Source organism: Pyrgilauda ruficollis, unplaced genomic scaffold, assembly GCF_017590135.1.
Source record: "Pyrgilauda ruficollis isolate IOZ18807 unplaced genomic scaffold, ASM1759013v1 scaffold11, whole genome shotgun sequence".
Lineage (NCBI taxonomy): Eukaryota > Metazoa > Chordata > Aves > Passeriformes > Passeridae > Pyrgilauda > Pyrgilauda ruficollis.
In genome coordinates, this window is record NW_024509210.1 from 5,715,639 (window position 1) to 5,736,991 (window position 21,353).

At 37.1% G+C, this 21,353-nt stretch overlaps 2 protein-coding genes across 5 annotated transcripts in view; one reads left to right on the forward strand and one right to left on the reverse strand.

Annotated features, from left to right (window-relative positions):
* Positions 1-13,014, forward strand: part of BMPR1A (bone morphogenetic protein receptor type 1A) — a 75,217-nt gene extending 62,203 nt beyond the window's left edge. Inside the window, exons 5-13 of the mRNA XM_041473322.1 lie at positions 1,243-1,345; positions 1,838-1,937; positions 2,754-2,853; positions 3,657-3,801; positions 4,644-4,836; positions 5,288-5,585; positions 6,074-6,249; positions 6,768-6,898; positions 7,967-13,014. Coding sequence (XP_041329256.1) covers positions 1,243-1,345; positions 1,838-1,937; positions 2,754-2,853; positions 3,657-3,801; positions 4,644-4,836; positions 5,288-5,585; positions 6,074-6,249; positions 6,768-6,898; positions 7,967-8,092 — 1,372 coding nt within the window. The 3' untranslated portion in view covers positions 8,093-13,014. The remainder of the gene's footprint in view (positions 1-1,242; positions 1,346-1,837; positions 1,938-2,753; positions 2,854-3,656; positions 3,802-4,643; positions 4,837-5,287; positions 5,586-6,073; positions 6,250-6,767; positions 6,899-7,966) is intronic.
* A 3,360-nt stretch (positions 13,015-16,374) lies between these two features.
* Positions 16,375-21,353, reverse strand: part of MMRN2 (multimerin 2) — a 37,186-nt gene continuing 32,207 nt past the window's right edge. For all 4 annotated transcript variants that reach the window (XM_041473292.1, XM_041473309.1, XM_041473300.1 and 1 more), the window contains 2 exons: positions 18,786-20,690; positions 16,375-17,784 (listed from right to left, as the gene is read on the reverse strand). In XM_041473292.1, coding sequence (XP_041329226.1) covers positions 17,396-17,784; positions 18,786-20,690 — 2,294 coding nt within the window. In that variant the 3' untranslated portion in view covers positions 16,375-17,395. The remainder of the gene's footprint in view (positions 17,785-18,785; positions 20,691-21,353) is intronic.

The following is a 21,353-nucleotide window of genomic DNA, read 5'->3' on the forward strand; positions in this document are numbered from 1 at the left end:
TGAGAGCACAAACTACCTCTGAACGCTGACCCAGGTTCTCTCAGGAGGTCTGACCATAATTGATTATGTTCTGTCAGTGCTAAAACCCATGGTCATCTCCATTTTCACCACACCTTAGAATAATTTACAACTGGTCATTTTAAGCCTAGCAACTGCTTTGAAGGACAGAGGTTTTAAGTAACCCTGTGGTATTTTATAGCTGGGTGAGTATTAAGTGACCCAAATCTAAGCCTTCTGACATGACCACCTGTTTGCTTATTTCTTCACCTAGTAGTCAAAAAGGTAGTGTAAACAACATGGCCATTTACTGAGAATTCTTCTTGTTACATGAAGGACTATGAAGGAAAGGCAGGGGAAAATAAAGAAAAGCCTGTGGACATGTAGAGACAGGAGGGAAGTTTTATCTTTGATAGGTATAAGAATCCTAACAGACTCATGCATAGGTTATGTGCTTGCTTAAGGTGTTTTTTTTTCTTTTCGTGTCCTGAAACGTCCTTCTTTTTCTTTTTTTCTCTCCATTTACAATTCCATGTTCAAGGCCCTTCTGTTTTCTTCCTTAAGAATTAATATACACAGTTGAAACATATTACTTGCTCCTGTACTTTGAGTCTTCACTTTAACATTCAGTCTCTCTAAGGTGTCACTTAGCAGTTTTTGTGGAACCCAAGGAGGTAGAGTAAACACTGCTGTCTTTTTAAATGTAAACACAGGCAGTAACTTACAAACAGTTTTGAGCTGAGAAAATGTTCCAGTATTTGTCTTTTAAGCCTCTTGGTATTTATTTATTGGATTTTATTGCCCTCTAGTGTTGGCAGTCTGTATAGGTCTTACTATTTTTTTTCTGACCTGGCAGCTGATAGGCCATTATGCTCATAATGAAGCTATTAGTTAAAAAACACACAGTGTCTACGTGCAGGGTACCTTATGGCATTATGCTTTCCACATTTGCATTTCTTTGAATTAGTGTAAATAGATTTTTTGCAAACAAAATTATTTCTAAATTTGTTTTTCTTAGTATCTATGTTGAGGGAATTAATGAATATTTGTGAGAAAGCATCCCTGTAGTGTTCTATCCGAGAATACTGTGGGGGTCTTTTGTTCTCAAACTGGATGGTAACCACTCTATTAAATAATTTTTCTAGAAGTTTTCATTCTAGAATTCTTAACAGGTTCATGGTCAACTAATGCTGAATATTAAATGATAAACATGCTGGTCAAGCACATGTGATATGTTTATTGCAGAACTAATGGGCATTGCTTTGCTATCATTGAGGAGGATGAACATGGAGAACCCACGCTTGCTTCTGGCTGCATGAAGTATGAAGGTTCAGACTTCCAGTGCAAGGTGAAAAAATGAGATTTATACCAGTGCCATACTTTCTTTCATGTTTATGCCACTCTCTTTTTTATATGGCGTTCTGAGGATGCTTCTAAAGCAAATACTGCTGCTGTGATGAGTATAAGAGAAAAACTTCTAAAGGGATTGCGTTTTTTGTCTTAAGAGCAGTGTTTGTTTAACATATGGTTAACTGGTTTTGGCTAAGCTCAAGATTTTTCCCATATATGAAATAGCAACTTAAGTAGAAACTGTCTATTTCTGTGCAAAAGTGGAAAACATCTCATGAAATATAAAAACAATGCAAGATCAAATGTAGGCTCAGAGATTAGATGATGTCTGTCTGCCACTGCAGAGTGATCTCATACATGAAATGGTGTGGTTGAAGTGCCTTTTGAATAAAATAGCTTGCACTTTTGTCTGTGCTATGTTGTAGCTGTAGCATCTCCTGTCCCTGCTTTAGCTTCAAAGTCTAATGTTTATTGAATTCTCCTTCAACAGGACTCGCCTAAAGCACAGTTGCGCCGAACGATTGAGTGCTGTCGCACTGATTTCTGCAATCAGGATTTGCAACCAACATTACCACCTCTTGATAGTACAGGTAAACACCTCCTGTATGTTTACACTGCTAAGGAATGCTGTGTAGGTTCTGTTCTTCCTCATCAACAGTAAAAGTAAAGAGAAAATGTAATTACAGTATTGCACAGATCTGTTTTTTTCCGTACTCAGTAATTTTTATTTAAAGATCTGTACTACTCTTCATTTTCTATTTTCAGTTTTCCTTTTTTGCCACTTTCAAGTTAATCTTTTCCTTGATCAATCACTCATGGCATTTTTATTCTTGTTCTTAGTACGTTCATATCTTGACTGCATGTGATTTTCTGATCTGTTTTTGTTCTGTTTCCACAGTCTGATCTCTTTTTAAAATGTTTTTCTTAGTCTCTGCTGTGCTTTTACCATTATGAATGCCATCATAAAAAAAACTATTCAGACCTTGTTAACACCTCTTTATTGCAAATCCATTCTCTTCTTTCTGTTGTTCCCAGCAAAAATAGTTTGTTTTCTTGTGCTTACTCATTCATTGCTAGGCAAGTTGTACTGGTCTAACTGTTGCTTTATATCTTCTTAGAACCTTACTGCTCTAAATCCTTAATTTCTTTTCTAACGAACTAGCAAGAGTCAACCAAAACCAACAACTCCAAAATCTCAAGCTGAATTTTTTTTTTTTTTATCATCCAAATGAATTTATCTTTGCTTTTGTGGTATAAATACTTACTTTGATACACAATATATGAAACCGTACCTAAATAAACTGTTTACAATAGATGTTTAATTAATAGACTTTGGAAACTCTCTTTTTTCCTTTCTATTTTTTCTTTCTTTTTTTTTTTTTTTTTTTTTTTTTTTTGTCAAATAGATGGACTTTTTGATGGCAGCATTCGTTGGATGGCAGTGTTGATTTCTATGGCAGTCTGCATAATTGTCATGGTCATCTTACTTAGCTGCTTTTGTTACAAGTAAGAAAGCACTTTCTTTATTGGCAACATTTTTAATTTTGCAAATCAGTGTAAAGAGAACAGTTATTTTGCTAATGTACTCAGTTAATCGTTTGTAGATTGGAAATAGTTGTAACCTGATTTCACATTTTAGCAGTTTCCATCACTAGGTAAAATGAAATGTTCACAGCAGACAATTTAAGTGGGTTTGATCCTTTCCTCTGGGTACAAAATAGTTACAGTTTTGCAAGCTACACATAATTTCGATGCTATAGCAGCTGGTAAACAGGAATATCATCATGCTTTTTATGCTTTTGGATATTCAGTCACTTTAAATAGTTAAATTTCATCTGCTTCTGAGATTTTCTGCTGAGTTTCAAAACTAAGTAATTATCCAGCTGAGCTATGGCAGTTCATTCAGGTGCTTCTGTTAGCACCAGCCCTGTGCTGGAGGTGATCACTGTTCTAGCAGTTTCCAAGGCTTGTGTCAGCCTCAGCTGCTGTAATTCAAGGTTCTGTCTGTTCATTTAACGAAGTCAGCAATGTTGTGCTGGTAACTCTGGCTGAAAGTTGAGTATTAAAAATGGTGGGTTTCCCCCTCACTGATAATCACCTGACAAACCTGTACATGCATTACAACAGATTCTTAACATTAAAAAGCTGTATAAGTTACATTTCAGGAAAAGAAAAAAATACAGTAATAACTGCTTCTCAGTTTTTTTCTTTTGAGAAAGTGTGTATATTTAAATAGCTCCTTTCCTAGAACAGTTTGCTACATATTTTAAATGTTTTGGAGTTCAACTTAACTGCTGTTACTTTTGCAGGCATTACTGTAAGTCGATGGCAAAGAGGCACTGTTATAATCGTGACCTGGAACAAGATGAAGCATTTATTCCAGCTGGGGAGTCATTAAAAGACCTTATTGACCAGTCACAGAGTTCTGGGAGTGGATCAGGGCTACCACTGTTGGTAGGTCATAAACTTGAGATTTTTCTTCAGTGAATTATTATCTTCATGTAGTTAATTAAAATTGTGTGAAATTAGATATGTTAAAAAATCTGTTGGCATCAGCAGAATTCAAAGCAAACTTAGAGCCTACAGCTATTAGGATAAAAATACAAGAAATGGCTCATGTAAGTATCAAATTGAGTGGACTCAGAGATTTTACTTTCTTAGTATCCACTGATCATTAAAATAGAAAAGCCAGGGAGGGACTTCTTACAGGGGCATACAAGGGGAAATGGCTTTAAACTGAGAGTAGGTTTAGATGGGATATTGGGAAGAAATTCTTCATTGAGGATATTGAGGCACTGGAACAGGTTGTCACAGAAGCTGTGGATGCTCCATCCATAGAAGTGTTCAACACTATCTGGATGGGGCTTTGAGCAACTTGTTCTAATGACAAGGGGTTGGGTGATCTTTAGGGTCCTTTCCAGCTCAGACCGGTTTGTGATTATTATTCATAATTTTGTTCATTCACCATCCTATATAACGCTTGCATCAAAATTAGCCAGTAAGACAGATGACTATTTATAAATCAAAAATAAAGTGCAAGAGAACATACCCTTCAGTTAGAAGTTGAGTTGTCTTAAATATTTTTGGGGTTTTTTTAATACCTTGGAGGCAGCAATAATGAGTCCAAAAGTGGAATGTAAAAAATTTCATGGAACAAATTTTACCATGGTATCAAACTTGAAAGTAATCCAAGCTTGACACTTGACAAGCAGCCTGGCCAGGTACTTTTATTTAAGTGGTATGTTTCCCTGCTCCATCTTATACCTTTTTTTTTTTTTTTTTTTTGTCTTCCTTAGGTTCAGCGCACTATTGCCAAACAAATTCAGATGGTGAGGCAAGTTGGAAAAGGACGATATGGTGAAGTGTGGATGGGCAAATGGAGGGGTGAAAAAGTGGCAGTCAAAGTGTTTTTCACCACAGAAGAAGCCAGCTGGTTCAGAGAAACAGAGATTTACCAAACTGTTCTCATGCGACATGAAAACATCCTCGGTAAGGCAGCAGAACATTGCTTGGCTGCTGGAGGGTGGAGGAGGAGCTCTTAGTGGGTCGCTTGAGGGATCTAAGGCAGCTTCTGTGGAATCACCAGATGGGTTATTCCCTTAATGTGCTCTAATAAAATGTTACTCAAAGTGTAGAATTTTGCTGCTTTTGGTTGGAATCTTTTTGCTGGAAGGCTGGACTGGTAACCTCACATACAGTTAGAATCCGTTACTCAAAGTGTAGAATTTTACTGCTTTTGGTTGGAAATATATCTGCAGTCTTTTTGCTGGAAGGCTGGACTGGTAACCTCACATACAGTTAGAATCACAGGTTCTACATGGTGAGTTTTTAGAAGGACAGCATGTATTTTCTGCTACAGTACAAGAAAATGCAGCTTTAGGAATTATCACTAAAGCTATTACACAAAAATTTTATGTACCTTGGTTTATATATTTCATAGGTTTCATAGCAGCAGATATTAAAGGCACTGGCTCCTGGACACAGCTTTACTTGATCACGGATTATCATGAAAACGGATCATTGTACGATTTTCTGAAGTGCACTACTCTGGACAACAGGGCTCTGCTCAAACTGGCCTATTCTGCTGCATGTGGCCTGTGCCACCTGCACACAGAAATCTATGGGACACAAGGCAAGCCTGCAATTGCACACAGGGACCTGAAGAGTAAAAACATCTTGATAAAGAAAAATGGAACCTGCTGCATTGCAGACTTGGGTCTTGCAGTCAAGTTTAACAGGTAACAAATCCTCTGTCATGGGAAAACTTTGATGTAATTTTTTTATTTAATGTGCCAGATACCCAGTTTAAAAAGGCAGATGGAATCATTTGGTTGTGTGCTTTTGGGGTTTTTTTTCCCAGTTTTGAGGGTAAAATGTAGTTCTTGAAAGCTGATAAACATCATGATGAAAATAGGTTGTTAAGAAACAATAAAAATACTCTCATGGAAAATAAAAGTTTTGTAGAGGAAATGGAGACTAATTTTTTTATTCAAAACTAGCCTTTCATAGTAATTGCAATTGTGTAAATTCTTTCATAGGAAATATGAACAGCATATAGGTAGTTGAAACTTAATTGAAGATGCGTTACTTTAATAATGTTGTTAAATACCTTTATTAGTTTAAGTTCTATGGAGACAGAGACTTGTCTTTTTAGTGGTTGTGCCATACAGGATTTCACACATTGTAACAGTCCACAGTTCAGTAACTTGCTAATGTTTTCATATAGTGACACAAATGAAGTTGACGTTCCCTTGAACACCAGAGTGGGAACAAAACGTTACATGGCTCCAGAAGTCCTGGATGAAAGCCTGAATAAAAACCATTTCCAGCCATACATCATGGCTGACATCTACAGTTTTGGGCTGATCATCTGGGAAATGGCTCGGCGCTGTGTCACAGGAGGTAAACTTTTAAATATTCTGGATAAAATCTACCAGACCCTTCCCTCATTCTAGCAATGCTTCCCCAGGAAATAATATAATTAGCTTGCTGTGTCATTAGGCTTGTATTCTTTAAAAGCAGTAGTAATAGTCTGACTATTTTTGTGACTCATCCTGGCTTTTCTTTTACTCTTCTTTTGTATCCTTATGCATCTTCACCTGTATTCTTCTTCCATCTTATGTTTCTCTGTGCTCCTTTGTAGCATGTAGTAAATTAGAAAAGCTAAAGCTAGCATTTAGTATCAAAATCAGAGGCACTGCAAGGAATCATAGCTACTAAAGTTAATAATGATAATATTGAAGCTTTTACAGTAAATTATTGTTGTAGTGGAATTTTCAGATTTTTACCACAGTAAAACTCACAGTGTGTTGAGTTTAACTTGGCAGAAAGTTGATATTTTTCCTGGCTAAGGAAATCTGAGAGTAGATATGTGGATTTATTTATTTTAATTGTTCCTAATCTTTCACAATTACCTCCAGGTATTGTTGAAGAGTACCAGTTGCCATATTATGACATGGTGCCAAATGATCCATCCTATGAGGACATGAGGGAAGTGGTGTGTGTCAAACGCCTGCGCCCAGTGGTGTCGAACAGATGGAACAGTGATGAAGTGAGTGTGCTCAGAGGAAAAGCTGCTTCAGTTTGTTCATTAATATGGGGTGGCATTTTAGTTTAGTAAATACTAAAATGTTGTCAAGTAGGACTGCATTCCCACATTCTGATACTTTGAAAACCTCATAGCAGTAATAGGAGAAAGACATGCTTGAGATCAATTCAAAATACTGTACTTTTTTATGTATCTTTCCAGTGATCTAGGGGGAAGATACCCTTAAGCAGCATGCAAGTATATGAATACTGCTCTACTTGAGATCATGTATTTTAGATAGTGGAATATATTCAGAGTTTAATTGGAGCTCAAACTTAAATTATTTTTTAATTCATTTTATTAGTCCTAATAGATATAGTTTATTGGTTTGTGGCATAAGATATTTCATGAAAGACAAAACAATTCCTTTGTGGATTTCCTCTTCCCTTTTTTCCTTTTTTACTGTTACATCCCAGGATGATCTGTGATATAACTAAAATACTCTCATTTATTTGTGTTTTTAAAGGGCCACAGCTTGAACACAGTAAATAAGACATAACTATTTCACATAGCAAGCTACATATGTCATATCCATTCTTCCCCAAGTCCTTGACTTCTATGAATTACCAGTTTTCTCCTTTTTTTTTTTTTTAACTGCTGAAAGAACTGTTGTCACATCTTCATTTTCCCTGAAAGAATTCTCTATGGTTTTGCAGCCATATATGTGGAGATACTTCTGTTTATTGCTGCCACATTTGTACCACTGTTCTTGAGTTGTACAGAGAAGTTCTGGTAATGCATCACTGAGAGACTAAATCAACACTTCCATTAGTTCCAGCTACTGTTATACTTGGCAGTGAGGGGGTGGGATAAGAAGGATTGGCATGTGGATGTTGGGTTTGGGGTGTTTTGGGGTTTTTCCATCAGTAGATCTCTTTGTAATGGTTTTCTACCAACAATTTTGCAGAAAATTTGGAAGCTGCACATTTTTGAACTTGAAAGTTCTGTAATTTGAGCTTGACAGCGAACCAGAATTATAACTTTAAGCGTAGCAATTGTTACAATAATGTGCCTGTGTTTTTCCTTCTGCAGTGTTTAAGAGCAATATTGAAGTTGATGTCTGAGTGCTGGGCTCATAATCCTGCCTCAAGGCTCACTGCCTTGAGGATCAAGAAGACACTTGCCAAGATGGTGGAATCACAAGATGTAAAGATTTGACATAGGAAATTGACTTTGGAGAGCAAAGCTGGACTCCCTAGATCTTTTCACTCAAATGTGGGTGAGGAAGATAAAAATAGAGAAGAGGAAATAACTGAGATTCAGTATATTTTCTCAGCACACTTCTACAGGCTGCTAATGAAATCTTTCAGTACTTCATGGACCATGATACTGAGAGCCTCTATACACTACGTGCTACATATATGGACAGCCTTGAGAAAATACACGTTTTGTTTTGGTTTGAGCTGCATTGAGACTTCAATCATACTTAGTGAGTCTCCAGTAAAACTCTGGGTACTGAATTGAATGTTCAGATTACAGTGCTTTCTGTGAAAGCCTAACAAGCTATATGGATTCAACAGAGATGGAGAATATAAGCTTTTTTGGTTTTTTTTGTCTTCTACCTGATAAAACCTAGTCAATCCATACCAAGTTTTGGTGAAACAGCCTGTAGGTTATTAATCTGTTTGTGATACTACTCAGTTAAACAGTTCTTTATGCCTTTATGTGTGTGCCAGGATTATTTTGCTGTCATTTGGAATATATAAGAAACCATTTAAATGAACAAAGTTTTATGGTCAGGGCTCCATGCATTTTGTGACTCCACAATCAGAGATTTGCTACTGAATCTTTTGCCATTAAGTTATCTTCAGAAATCTCAGTTTTAATTTCTTTGTCTTTTATTTGGTCACAAGGAGAACTGCAAAAATGTGAACCATTAATTAATTAAGAAATGCCTACCTAAATCTGTAAGGAGCTTGAAACAATCCCTTCTAGAGATGTAGGCTGCTTTGGTCATCTCACTTGCAGTCTAGAGAGAACTTCATAATTGGATCCCTGAAATTTGTCATATTTTTTTCACAGTGCCACATGCAACCAGCATTTTTGCCATAGAATACTTTACATCTTAGCAGAAAGACTGATGGTGATGTGTGTTGCCTTCCTGCTGTATATTGGGACTCTGATAGGTGTCTGTCAGGCTTTGAATTTCTTCCCACAAAGGAAGGGATTTGTCAGCTGTACCATGTGCTCTTTCATCATTTGACAAAACTAGGCAGAAGGTGAGTTTTGAAAGGCTTGAGAACAAGTCTGGTGTACAGACACAAAAGAGGAAAGGCAGGAAGCTCTGGGTGCTCTGAAGATCAGAGAATGCAGTAAAGGGTCAAGACCAGGAGAAGTGAGTGAGAACTGTTGAAGATCAGATCCACAGCGTGCAGAAGATTTGGAGCTGGGTTGCTCTGATGTAGACACAGGAGGCCACATCTGTGGGCCACTTAGTGGAAGTGAAGATTTGAGACAAGGTAAATCAGTGGGTGTTTTAAGTTTTAGTTAAGTTTGGGAGGAATGGCATTGAAATTAAGTCATGAAGATACAGTAAGTTAGCACAATTGTAAAACTTGGTTTTATTGTGCCAACTGTTGGACCTGCACGAGAAACTGAAGTTCCCCCATTTTCACCACTGACCCACACAAGGTGTATAGAAGCCAGAACCCTCCATGAGGTTACTGTAAAGTAGAACTATTGATTTATAACTCCTTTGGCACTTCTTCTTGGAAGTTAGAAAATAGTACCATAACTCAAGTTGAAGCTTCAAAGCATGAATCATCTGAAGATTGAACACACAGTATTGGAACCATTGAATCTATTTGATAATTTTAAGTGCCTATAATTTTGTACTGTAAATCTTGTTCTAGATAACTTTAAAAAGGGAAGTTATTTATACAGTGTGTTTTGTGCTTTAGTAAAACAAAATACAATAAATACCTAGTCCTAAGTACATCTGTACAATTAGATATATGCACACACACATGCCATAGTTGAGATTTGAAGAAAAAAGTTAAGAATAATACCAGAACTGATGAAATTGTTAAAACTTCAGATTGATTTATGCCAGATTATTTGTTGTCTTAAAATATTTACATAGAGATTGTTTTGATGTGTTTAAATTTCCCTTGAAAATACAACTGATACAAAGCAATGTAACACAGAAGTAATGTGATTTGTGAACAATTACAACCTTTTAGCATGTTACCTTTTTGTTTTAATCCTGTAGATCCCATAATGTAAATGGTCAGGCAAAAGATTGCAGTATTTTTATTTTCTATTGTGATGTACAGACTTTATTTAACAGTTCTACATATTTTATAGAAAACTAGCTATTTCAAGGGACTTTTTTTTTAATAAAGTCATTACTTTTGTTTAGTAATGCCTTTAAGTATTAATATGTATTCTGGCTGAGAAGTTCATAGGTATGTCAACTTTAACTTATTTGAAAACAGCAGGAGAATTACGATATTGTGCCACAATCCTCATGATAAAGGGCTTTTAAAAAAAAGTTTCTCCGTCCATTGCCAAGAAATTTATGATGATTTTGAAATTGTTAATCATGTCTTCGCACATAATTTTTGCACAGGTAGTTGGAAAATTTTTGGTATAAGCCAAAAAAAGTAAGGGATAAGCTTTTTTTTTCCTTCTCTAGAATTTTTATCAATAAGAAGGAAAAAATGTTTATGTAGGTACCCTGCTAGCTTAAACTTTCAGAGCATGGAGATCTGTCTAAATTAACCCCATCCTATGTAGAATATTTTGTCATTTCTTCTAGAATTTGCCACATCATCATTAACTGTAAACATGCTTTGTGAATTTTTTTTTTAAGTTCATTTTTCCCAGCTCTTCAGGAAGCACCTTCTGGAAGTATGAATTTCAATAATATGCAAATTTTCACTTATTTTCTTTTCCATTGTTTGGGTATTTGCAAGGCAGCAATAGCATGGTTAGACACCTTAGGACCTAAATTAATTTTCAAGTTGCTTTAACATAGAGAGAGCCAACTGCTGCAAAGATGGTTTTTTGAGAGGGGAAAAAAAAATCTTTTTTGCCTTAAACCTAATTTATCAGCACTTCATTTACTCTGTTCATACTCAAGTGTATCATGCATGTGTAGTTTTTGCTGTGCTGAACAGCAGCTTCCTTGATTCTGATACTCAACAAAACATTAACACTAAAGGATGTCTATATTGATACTTAATCATTTGGGGGGAAAAAATGTGCTTGAAGCCAGCCCATTAATTTTTACTTAACTAAGCATAATTAAGACTCCGAAGGTAAGTTGTTGCTTTATGCAATCCTGTAGTGTTCAGAAGCCTTTAAGGTCAGAGAGGGTAATAAGGTTCTTCTGTTGGACTGTAATTAACTCATTTTTGGTGGTCAAAATTTTAAGCATTTGTCATTCAAAAAAAATCCTCCAAAACTGGCAAATGTGGGGGTTGTTTTTTTGCTTTGTTTTTTTTTTAATACAAAAATCAGCTGTGTGGAAAATACCTTGGGGAGTATCAAGACTGTGCCTTGGAAGTTCTTAAATACTCATATGGAGGGATTTTTATGTTTATTGAACCTGTTCCATGTGATTTTAGATGGAAATAATTGGAGTCACTTCATTCTTATTATTACAGCAACTAAAAGCAAAGTTTTTGTGTTCCTGGTTAACTTGCAAATTCCACCAGGAATGTGGTATTCCTATAGAGAAAATTAGGCTTACATTCTGAGTTTATTCTGAATTTTACTTAATGTAATTTTTCCTAAAGAAACAGTTTTCCCAATATCCATCACTTTTTCTGAATTATTTTCTTAATTAGCCTTCTTTGAGGTCTTGAATGAAATGTAAAATTAATATTTTAAGTTACCTCCATAGTAGTATAGAATCAAATTTTAGATCTTGATCTAAATGACCATTTGAATGTGTTTATAAAACAAATCATTTGGATACATTTCATCTACTCTGTCTTAACAGACTGTATTTTAATTGTCTAAAAGTGTTTGAAGAGCAGAGATATAAAGTTAATAAACATTCTTTTGCTATTGCAGATATTTTTAAAGGGAAGTTACATGCCTGTCTTCTGTGAAATATTAGAATGATTTAGCCTTTGCTCACTCTCCTGACAGTGCCTCTGAGTTAAGTCTTTATCCTGTGCCCACCGACTTTATTCCAAGTAGGGGTGATGTCTAAAAGCAGCTGGCAGTGTTGCACAGTACAGTACTTATGGAACCATGGTGCTCAGCCTTGGTTGAACAGCGGAAGTAGAGGGCACATTACTTCTGTTTTTTTTCTACAAATCTAATGTAATTGTTGCTTTGTGATATTTTCCTGTTTAATGCAATTCTAGAAGCCCACATCATGTAGTGATATTTGTGCTCTGACATGACATGCCCAAAATGAAATGTACTATATTGTATACAAGAAGAATAAATAACATTGTAGCTAACCTAGAGAAGATGTAAATAAAATATGAAAGAAGAGTGGAACAAGACAAATGGTCACACTCTTGTGTGTGTTATATGCCAGAAGTGTAGAATACTACTTTAAAAATGTAACACACTAATGTATTTTGTACAGCATCTGCTTTAGAAGGTGCCTTATTGAGTTTACCATGAATTGCTTGTTCTGTACACAGATTATGTCCAATGTATCATTTTTAAGTAAATAACCTTATTTTAGTACACATTAGTAATGTGTTTTGTTACTATAAGATTTTGCCTTAAAGATGTAATAACTTGGAAATCCTAATACTGTAACTAAATAATTCCCTACTTTTTCATACCTCATTGATGGCTTTTTTACCCCACAGTAAGTTGTTAATTACTGCTTTTATTGTTCAATGATATTGAAAATTATTTGGTGCTCTCTAAGTTCAAGCTCTTTATTCCTTGCACAATATTTAAATTTGGGTGCAACAGTAAAAAACAGTGTTTCCTTCTCCTGATTTTTATCCCTGTGTTATGGCAAAGCCAAAGGCAAATCAAAATCAAGTAATACTTCTGTTTGAACATATGCAGGTTCCCTACATGTTGGTTTTATCCGTATAAATTTGCCTCAAGCTTACCAGGTAAAAACAGAAAAAATAAAGGGATGGGGAATTTTGTAATTGCTTTTTGTTCCCTCCGTGTACAACATTCTTTTTGTGTAATAGTATCCAAATTAAGATATTTGAGTATAATATGTGTATATACTGCTTGTTGCAAAAATATGCAGGTGCTTCTGTATATCCTGCTAAATTTACTCTGGTTTTTATGATTCAAGCAAATGAAGACCAGTCAAGGGGATGTCTCACCTGTGAGTACTGTGAAGAGAGTGTCAGAATTTGTTTTCTCATTGCCGAAATGTATTGGCTTCTACTCTCCAGAGTCCACCTTTAGTTTACAAGGAGAAAGAAGTAAGATCAGTTGCTGTTCTCTTTTTGCATTTAATCAGGAATAATCTTAGATTTAAATACATATTTTTTACAGTAGCTAGAAAGTAGCTGAACACCATAAAAACTGTTACCAATATATTATAAGCCTTGTTTTGTTTTCCCTATACAATCAAGTGTTAAATTCTTGCAGTATAGTTCTGGAAAGTGCAGTGGAAAGATCAGCAATATAGTTTCAAACCTTTCTGTCCTTAACATATAATACTAGGAAATTAGACTGCACAAAGATTTGGTCTTCTTAAATTAGTATCTTGGCAAGGTAAACCTTTTTCCTGTGGTTGTGGCTGTTGTGGAATGGAATGTCTTCACTGGTTGCAGTGGTCGCGGTTGGATTTAAAACTGGGATTTCATGTTAGCGTTGCAGGAGGGCTTGATGAAAATTGTGGGTGTGTGTTTGCACCTGTCCGTGTTTATTGAGCTGCCTTTTCTCTCGGTGCTGCTGCGTGACACGGCCACACGGTGGTGCTGTGTCCTGAAGAAAGGGCTTGGGGGAAAAACGGGGGAGTTCTGCGACGTGAAAGTAAGTTGTACTGCCTGCTGGTATTACATACCACAATGTTCTCCGTTGTAGATGGGTGGGTTTGACCACTACATAAAATACCTTACTGGTGAGTTGGCATCAGTATCTAAGAGGTGAATCAGCAGTATCCAGTGAAATGTGTAAACACTGCACATGCATGTTTTGTGGGCACACCAAAAAGTAAACCAAGTAGTTAGCAAACTGAATCATGAACTTTTAAATAAATAGAAGAATTATCACTAAATTCAGAAAAGATCAGGTTTAATTCTATTAATTTCCTTAATTCCTTCTGCAGTTTCATCTTCACCTTTCCCTGGAACACCACTTTGGTCTTTCTCACTGATGTTGAATGCAGTAGATCAGTATCAGCTCAGAAAGGACCACTGCTGTGGGCTCACCACCTCCTGAGTGCTTCATGAGGAGATCTCCTTGGGTTTCAGACTCTGGCTCGATGTGGATATTACCTGCAGAATTCAGGCATTGCTGGAGCTATAGAAAGTAAAATTGTTTATACATGATTCAGTCAGTACTTGAATTTGGAGTACAGTGAGGAGATTGTCTTATTAATGGAAAGGGAAAAAAAACTTTAGGAGACTTTAATTTTAAAATGTGCTGTAAGATACTGACATTCATAAAGCAGCAGATCAGTAACAAAATAATTCCATGAAGGCACTAAGATACACAGCTTTCTACCTTATTACAAAGCTTAGTGCATTGATCTGGAAATACAGAAACTTGAAGCAGTGGCAACGTTTTCTGGCAGGTTTCTAGGAAGTACTAAAAGCTGCTGGAAGCTTTTATTTGTGTGTGTGAATGTCAGATTGACATTACATATATCTGTATCCTGGAGTGAGCACACGTTTCTGTGCCTATTGCTGCCTGGCCTCAGGCACATTAGTCTAGTCAGTCTGCTGTGAGGGAAACTGAAGCTCTTACAGACAACTCTTCTCCGTGCCTATGGTCAGCTTCAGGTTGTTTTTCATGTTTGGAAATTCTCCTAAATCCACTGAGCCAACCAATAGCTTTATTTTAAATTATCTTCATTAAATTGATTTCTCTAGTTTGCCTAAAAATACAGGTCATAGTGGTGTGGCTATGTTGGTATAATAAAAAAGCCCAAACTACCATCCCACAAAAAAAATGCAGGAGTGGTTTAGATCGAGGCTTATTATAAAGCTGGTTTATTGCTTTGAACAAACAAAACCACAGCCCAGTAGATTAATCATTGTTCTGTTGTTGCTTGAGAAGGAAGTCAGACTTCCTGGCTTAAGTAGCTAGCAGAGTGATTTATTCCATTCTCTTTCATTCATTTTTTGCCCCATAAAAATTAGTCTTTCAGTGAAGTGTGTCTTCTTTGTATGTGCAAGTGGCTAACTTAAGCACATATTTGAAGACATCTTTAGAATACAGAAACATCTTTAAATGAACATTTTGTTCACTCTGGAGTCAGTGTTCTCTGAACTCATCTGGAATATTCTTCAACAAAAGTACTCTGGTAAGCACAAGGAAGGACACAAAACCTGACAGGATGAACTGCAATGGTCTCTGCTACCTCCTGTGTCCATTTCCGAGTGGTTTTCATTCCAGCTGAAGCTTTCTGTCAAAGCTTTAAAAACAGAGAGTTCTGAAATACATATGTGTATCCTATCCCCCATATGTAACATTCACATATTCCCCAGTGGTGCTTGTTTGTGGAACTTGGCTGGTAGGTGCAGAATGGGTGTGCACTGAAGATGAGATGTTCCTTGAACCACCCTGACCTAGGCAGCACACTTGGCCTGGCTCTGCAGAATGCTGCCACCACAAAAGTCAGGAATTGGAGGAACACTGGTAAAAACCCATCTGAGTCACCCCAGGATGGTAGCTTTGTACTGAAAGAACCTAATCTTACAATTTGATGCTTTTCTTTATTTTCACCCTTTTAATTTTATTCTTGTTTCGTCCCTCAGATATTTTGAGCAAAAGCGGGACAGGAAATGACACTGAGTTTGCAGGCACTTAGTGCTGCCTGCAGCAGAGCAGTGGGAGCCATGGCTCCCTGCTAGAAAAACAGAAACACCTAGCCTGGGCATCTCCTGTGGAAATCAGCACTGGCCAGGAGGAGATAAGGAGATTTTTTGTTGTTAGTTTTCTTGGATTTGTCAGGATAGAAAAAACGATCTTCTCAACAAGTCAATAGCTGAAATTGCTTTGTAGCTTTATTTCAAAAGATAGGTATTGTCTGCTTGTCAGACTGTTGCTTTAGGTGCATTGTGTGTTGGTACCGATGTGTTTGGGGTTTTTAACAATGATAGGTTAGTATTGCTTAGAGTACTAAGGTAGGTGGGGGAAAATTCTTAACAGCAGAATAGATTTGTTAAAAAATGCTGCCTCAAAAGGGTGCAATTGGCGTAATAATTTATATCTTCATCAAAAATACTAGGAATTTCAAAGTGCATTTCATTTTGGCAAATTTAATTGTTTTAATCTTGCTATGTAAGGTATTGGGATAGATAAAAATACCACAATACTTGGACTTCTTTAAAGTGAAAGTCTTTGGGAAGTTTTATTTGACAAAAGAAAAGTTTAAGACATGACCAGGCATGGTCACTTCGAAGTTTTGGAAATAAAAAACCCTCTACATTTCAGAAGTTCTACTCTTTGATTTACTCTCATCACAAATTTATATTCAGCAGTGAAACAGGCCAATGAGCTTGCCTTTTGATTTTGGTTTTGCTTGCTTGGTTTTAAAATATTTACTAAATACTGAACTTTGGGCTGAATTCGTGATAATCTCTAGGATTAACTTTAGAAATAAACTGTGTTTTCACCAATACTTCTAAAATATTGTTGATATTTTCGTAGTGTCTAAATGTAAATGTAATTCATCTTAACAATGCTTTAAATTTTTGCAGTGTAGCTGAAATACATCACAGGCCAAGAAACAAAGACTGGACCATTTAGGAGATCCTTGCTTGCAAATACTGGCAATAGAGTGAATTTTAGTGGGTTTGATGGATTTCTTCTAGTGTTCATGTTGTGCACAGACTGAAACATTGGAGTGAGTTGCAGAAGTTGCCAAGATAGTCTGTGGTCCACAGAGAACTAAAAGGTAAAATTGCCCTGGCTTCTGGGTTTTAAGGTACCATCCACATAACATGAGAGTGTGCAGTCCTACCTAAAATCTTTTCCTTGCCACTAACTGGGGATATTTGTCATGAGAGGATATTCTTTTGTCAAGGGGAAGGAGAAATTTGTGTTAAGTGAAGTCCCACAAAACATTTATGTGCAGTTCTCACATTGGAAGGATTTGGGAATGTGTGTGCTGATACGTCTGGAGTCCAAACCATTAGCTTTTCACTTGAAAGAAAATATCATTGCTGCTCATAAGCAACTAATCAAAAGCCAAACACTTCCAGAAAAGAAGCATGAAGACAAACCTAGGGTAGTGCTATGTTTAAACACATGCAGTAGCATTGAATACATCACAGATGAAGCAATAGTGAATGCATCCATTGCACCTATGGAAGGAGATTAATAAAACATAAATGTCACTATTCAAGTTTTAGATATTAGGAATCCACCCATAGTTGTCCCAGGCGGGCTTCGCTTCACTACAGAGCCTTGCAGCAATTCAAAGCACACTGTCTCCCCCTTCTCCATTTCTGCTATAGCAAAAGTAGTCATGGTGTTTCCATGTGGGGTTTTCCTCTGACTGCTTGAGAGAGTTCTTTTGTACCCACGGCTGAAGGAGAGTTGTCCCAGTGCTGGTCCTGAGCTGAACTCCGCAGAGATGACAAACAGGTAGACACCCTTGTGTGGTGCTTTAAAGTGGCCATGTTCAGAGAAATAGCTGTTTCCATAATTGAGGTATGTTTCATTAAACCTCACAGTTTTTTCTTTATCCTTTCTTTCTGAGAATCCCACGTGGAATGCCACCAATGAGTCTGAAAAAGAAAGAGGAACAGGATTTTAGCAGTGAGTGAGCGCTCTTCTGTCCCCAGGATCATCAGGATGGGAGATAAGGTGAATCCCTATCAGGCCTGATTTTTATATGCTTCTTTGCAAAGCTAGACACTGGAGTAAATAAATGATTCCCTGGAACTCTTGGAGAAGTATAATGCTGGGACCACCCAGGGGGAAAAAATAGCACTCTCTTACTGTCCCAAAAATAAATCAGTTGAGAGTATGTTCTCTGCTTATTCAGTTTTAACTACAGTTTTGCAGCACAGCTGCCTAAAGGGGCTGATTTTTGTTCTGTTATTTGTCCATAGCAAGGACTGCAATCATAAAAGCCAATGTTAAAGCTGTGGTGGTTGTAATTACCAGGTGCTTGTGGTCACATGCTTATAGGGAAAGGGAACTGGCCAGTCCCAGTGAAGTATGAGCTGAAAACTTTTCTCTGAAGCTTGGTTGTAAGAGAGAGAGTATGTGCTCTCTGGTCAGTGCTGCCTGTTCCACTTGTGCAAATTATAGCAGTTCATTTAATGCATCTGTTTGTCTTGAGAAGGATTTGGTGCTTTGAGTACACTCCTTCCAGAGCCAAGAAACAAAGTAACAGGAAAAAGAAGCAGTCCACATCAGCTTGCAAAGGGAAGAGTGCTACAGCATTAACATGAGCATCTACAAACAAAATTTGTCTTCTAAACACCTCAAGTTGAATTAGTTCAAGACCAATTTCCTAGCAGCAATAACAGGTGTTATTTTATTGGTCTTAACCACAGTACAGCAGAATATCAGCTTGGTTCTCATTCAAACTGCTTTTTTCCCTCTATTTAAACTGGTGGAGGGGGAGGATATAAGTAATGTCAGAATTTCTCCCTCTAGCATCCCACAAGATACCTGATAGTTCTTATAACTAATACTGCTATCTCTGTGTGTGGAATTTGTATCAGGGCCTAAAAAGAAGCTAGACCTGTACATAAGCAAGTGAAAGAAAAGAACACACCTTTTTCCACAAATTCTGTCTGCACTGTATTTCTTCCACTTATTGTTTGTGTATTTTCTCTGTGGTTCTCAGACCTTTTCTTGTCTCTTTGCTTGTCTTGACCTTTCTGTTGCCTTCTCCCTTTTTTCTGCAGCATTGACTGAATCTTTGTAACATCCAGACTTATATTTGAGGCACCTAATTCTTCATTACTTCCAAATAGTTTCTTGAAAGTCACCAGATGTTCCTCCAGATTCCGCTTGATGGTTGCTAAGTCTGCAGAGAGAATTTCTACAGAAACATTGAGTGGCTCAATTACATTTGCTATTGTATGATTGCAGCAGAGACTTAGGTCACCTCTGGATTCATGCCTCTTGATTGCCAGGCTCAGATGTTTGATATCATTCTTCAGAGTCATGATATCATTATATGCTGTGCTCTCCAAGGAGTCATCTTTGGCAGCCTCATAGTTAGGTTCCATGTGTTCTATGACACTGCGTTGACTGCTGACTTCGTGTAGAGTAGAGGAGGTTTGTGTTTCCTCCTCGGGGTGCTTAGGAGGCAAGTGAGCATCATGATTATTCTGGTGACTTCTCTCCAAGGGATGAAATCTCCTTCTAAGAGATTCTAAAGTCATATTTTGTTCTTGCAGTTTATCTGAAAAGTGCCTGAGAGATTCTTGCAGCTGAAATACTGATGGTATTAGGCTACTAAAATCATCTTCAAAAAAGACATCCAGAAATTCATGTCTCAGTAAAGCCTCCAGTGCTTCTTCGTGCCGCATTGCGTCTTTCAAAAGAGAGCTAAAAGAGCTGTTGAGATGCTTGATGTGCCGATGAATTTCTTCATCTTTCCTCTTCAGCAAGCCCATGTCTTCTGAAAAAGCCGTAACCTGTGACTGAAGCTGTCTGTTCTCTTCTTGACGGAGGTTAAGAGACAGATGGATGGACGGAATAGCTGAGGAGAGCTCTTCAATTTCACTCTTGAAGAAATCTCTGAAAACTGACTCCAAGTGCTTCATATCCTTTGACTGGGTGTCCTCAAGGGAATAAGTGCTATTCCTTGGATCTTCCTCCAGTACATCAGTGTCAGTAGATACTCTCTGGCAATTGCATTCCTCCATGTACCGCAGCAGATCTGAATAGTTTTCCTGAAGGTTTGAGAGAGTGTAGTTGAGCTCTGATATCTGCCTTTCCATTGCTGCATCGTTTTCTTCCATAATAACTGATTTCTCAGCTAAAGTTATTGTAAGATCTTCTGGCCTGTACTTTGAGATGTTTTTCTTTAACTCCTTAAACCACCTCTCTAAAACTGCAATATTCTGAAAGGCCACATCTGACTCCATGTAAAGTTCTTTAAGCTGCTTGGCATGCCCTGACAGTATTTCATTCATATGTTTGATGGTTAACTGGCTGTTTTCATCTTTGGGACCATGATGTAAAGAGAGCTCTGTTAAATTTTTTTTCAAAGCTTCCAATTTATTTTCAAGAAGGTTTTGCTCTTGTTTCATGTTTGCTATGCTGTTGTTCAAAGCTAAGAAATGGGACTGCTGTATCTTATGAAGCTTCTTGAGTCTTGTGTCAGTATCTGCCTTGATCATGCTGAGATTATAGTGAATATTAGCCTGCTGCATGTGCACTTTGTTCTCTATATCTCTTTTCGCCTGATCAACTTTCACTATGTTTTCTTGGACTTTTGATTCAAATTTAGTTCCCAACTCCTGGAATTCCTTCTTGGGCACAGTGCTTTCTTGGAATCTTTCTATGCTTTTCTTGTTGGCTTCCACATCATGGGACAGATTTCTTACTACGTTGGAGAGGTTCTGTAAGCTTTTGTTGAAGCTTGCCCACACTGGGTTAAAATGTTTTCTTAGAAAATTCTCCACGTGAGGAAACAAAACTTGCTGCAGAAGCCTTTCCTGATGATCTGTTAATACAGTTGAAAAAAAAAAAAAATTAAATTTAAATTCCGCTTTTGGAATGCAATCTAGACAGGTTAACTCAAGTGTTCATTTTTCTATGGTAGTTGCTGTCTTACTCCCCAGAATCTGACCTCATGATAAATTTCAACAATTGCAAAAATAGCCTGTTGTTAAATCAAGGTTACTATGAAGCACATGGTGTCTAAGACTGCGCAGAAAATAACTTGGATATGTATTGACTTCCCCATTTATCTTAAAAATTATGCTTTTTTGAAACCTGTGTACAGGTGGTTTTTCCAGTGGCCGTAACTGTCCATTTTCTTAACAGTTAGTGGGCTCTTCCTTTTTTGACTGTGTCATAATGTTCTTTTTCTCATGCTTTCCACTCCACAAGGTTATACAGCATCTTAACAGCTGAATATTCCAGGTTAGGAGTAAATAACTTGAAAAATCTGTAAGGTATCTGGCGGATATGAGAATTATACTAAGGCTCAGTTTCTAACTTTGAAGTTCAAACTCTAGTGCCTTGAAGTTCACTGAGTACTGTGTAGTCTGTATCATTAGAAAATGTTTCTGCAAGCCAGTGGCTCACTATGGTAGGTTAAATTCAGCAGCTCTTTTTTTCCCACTCCAGTATATGGCAGAAACCGTGTTCCAGAGATGGGTCA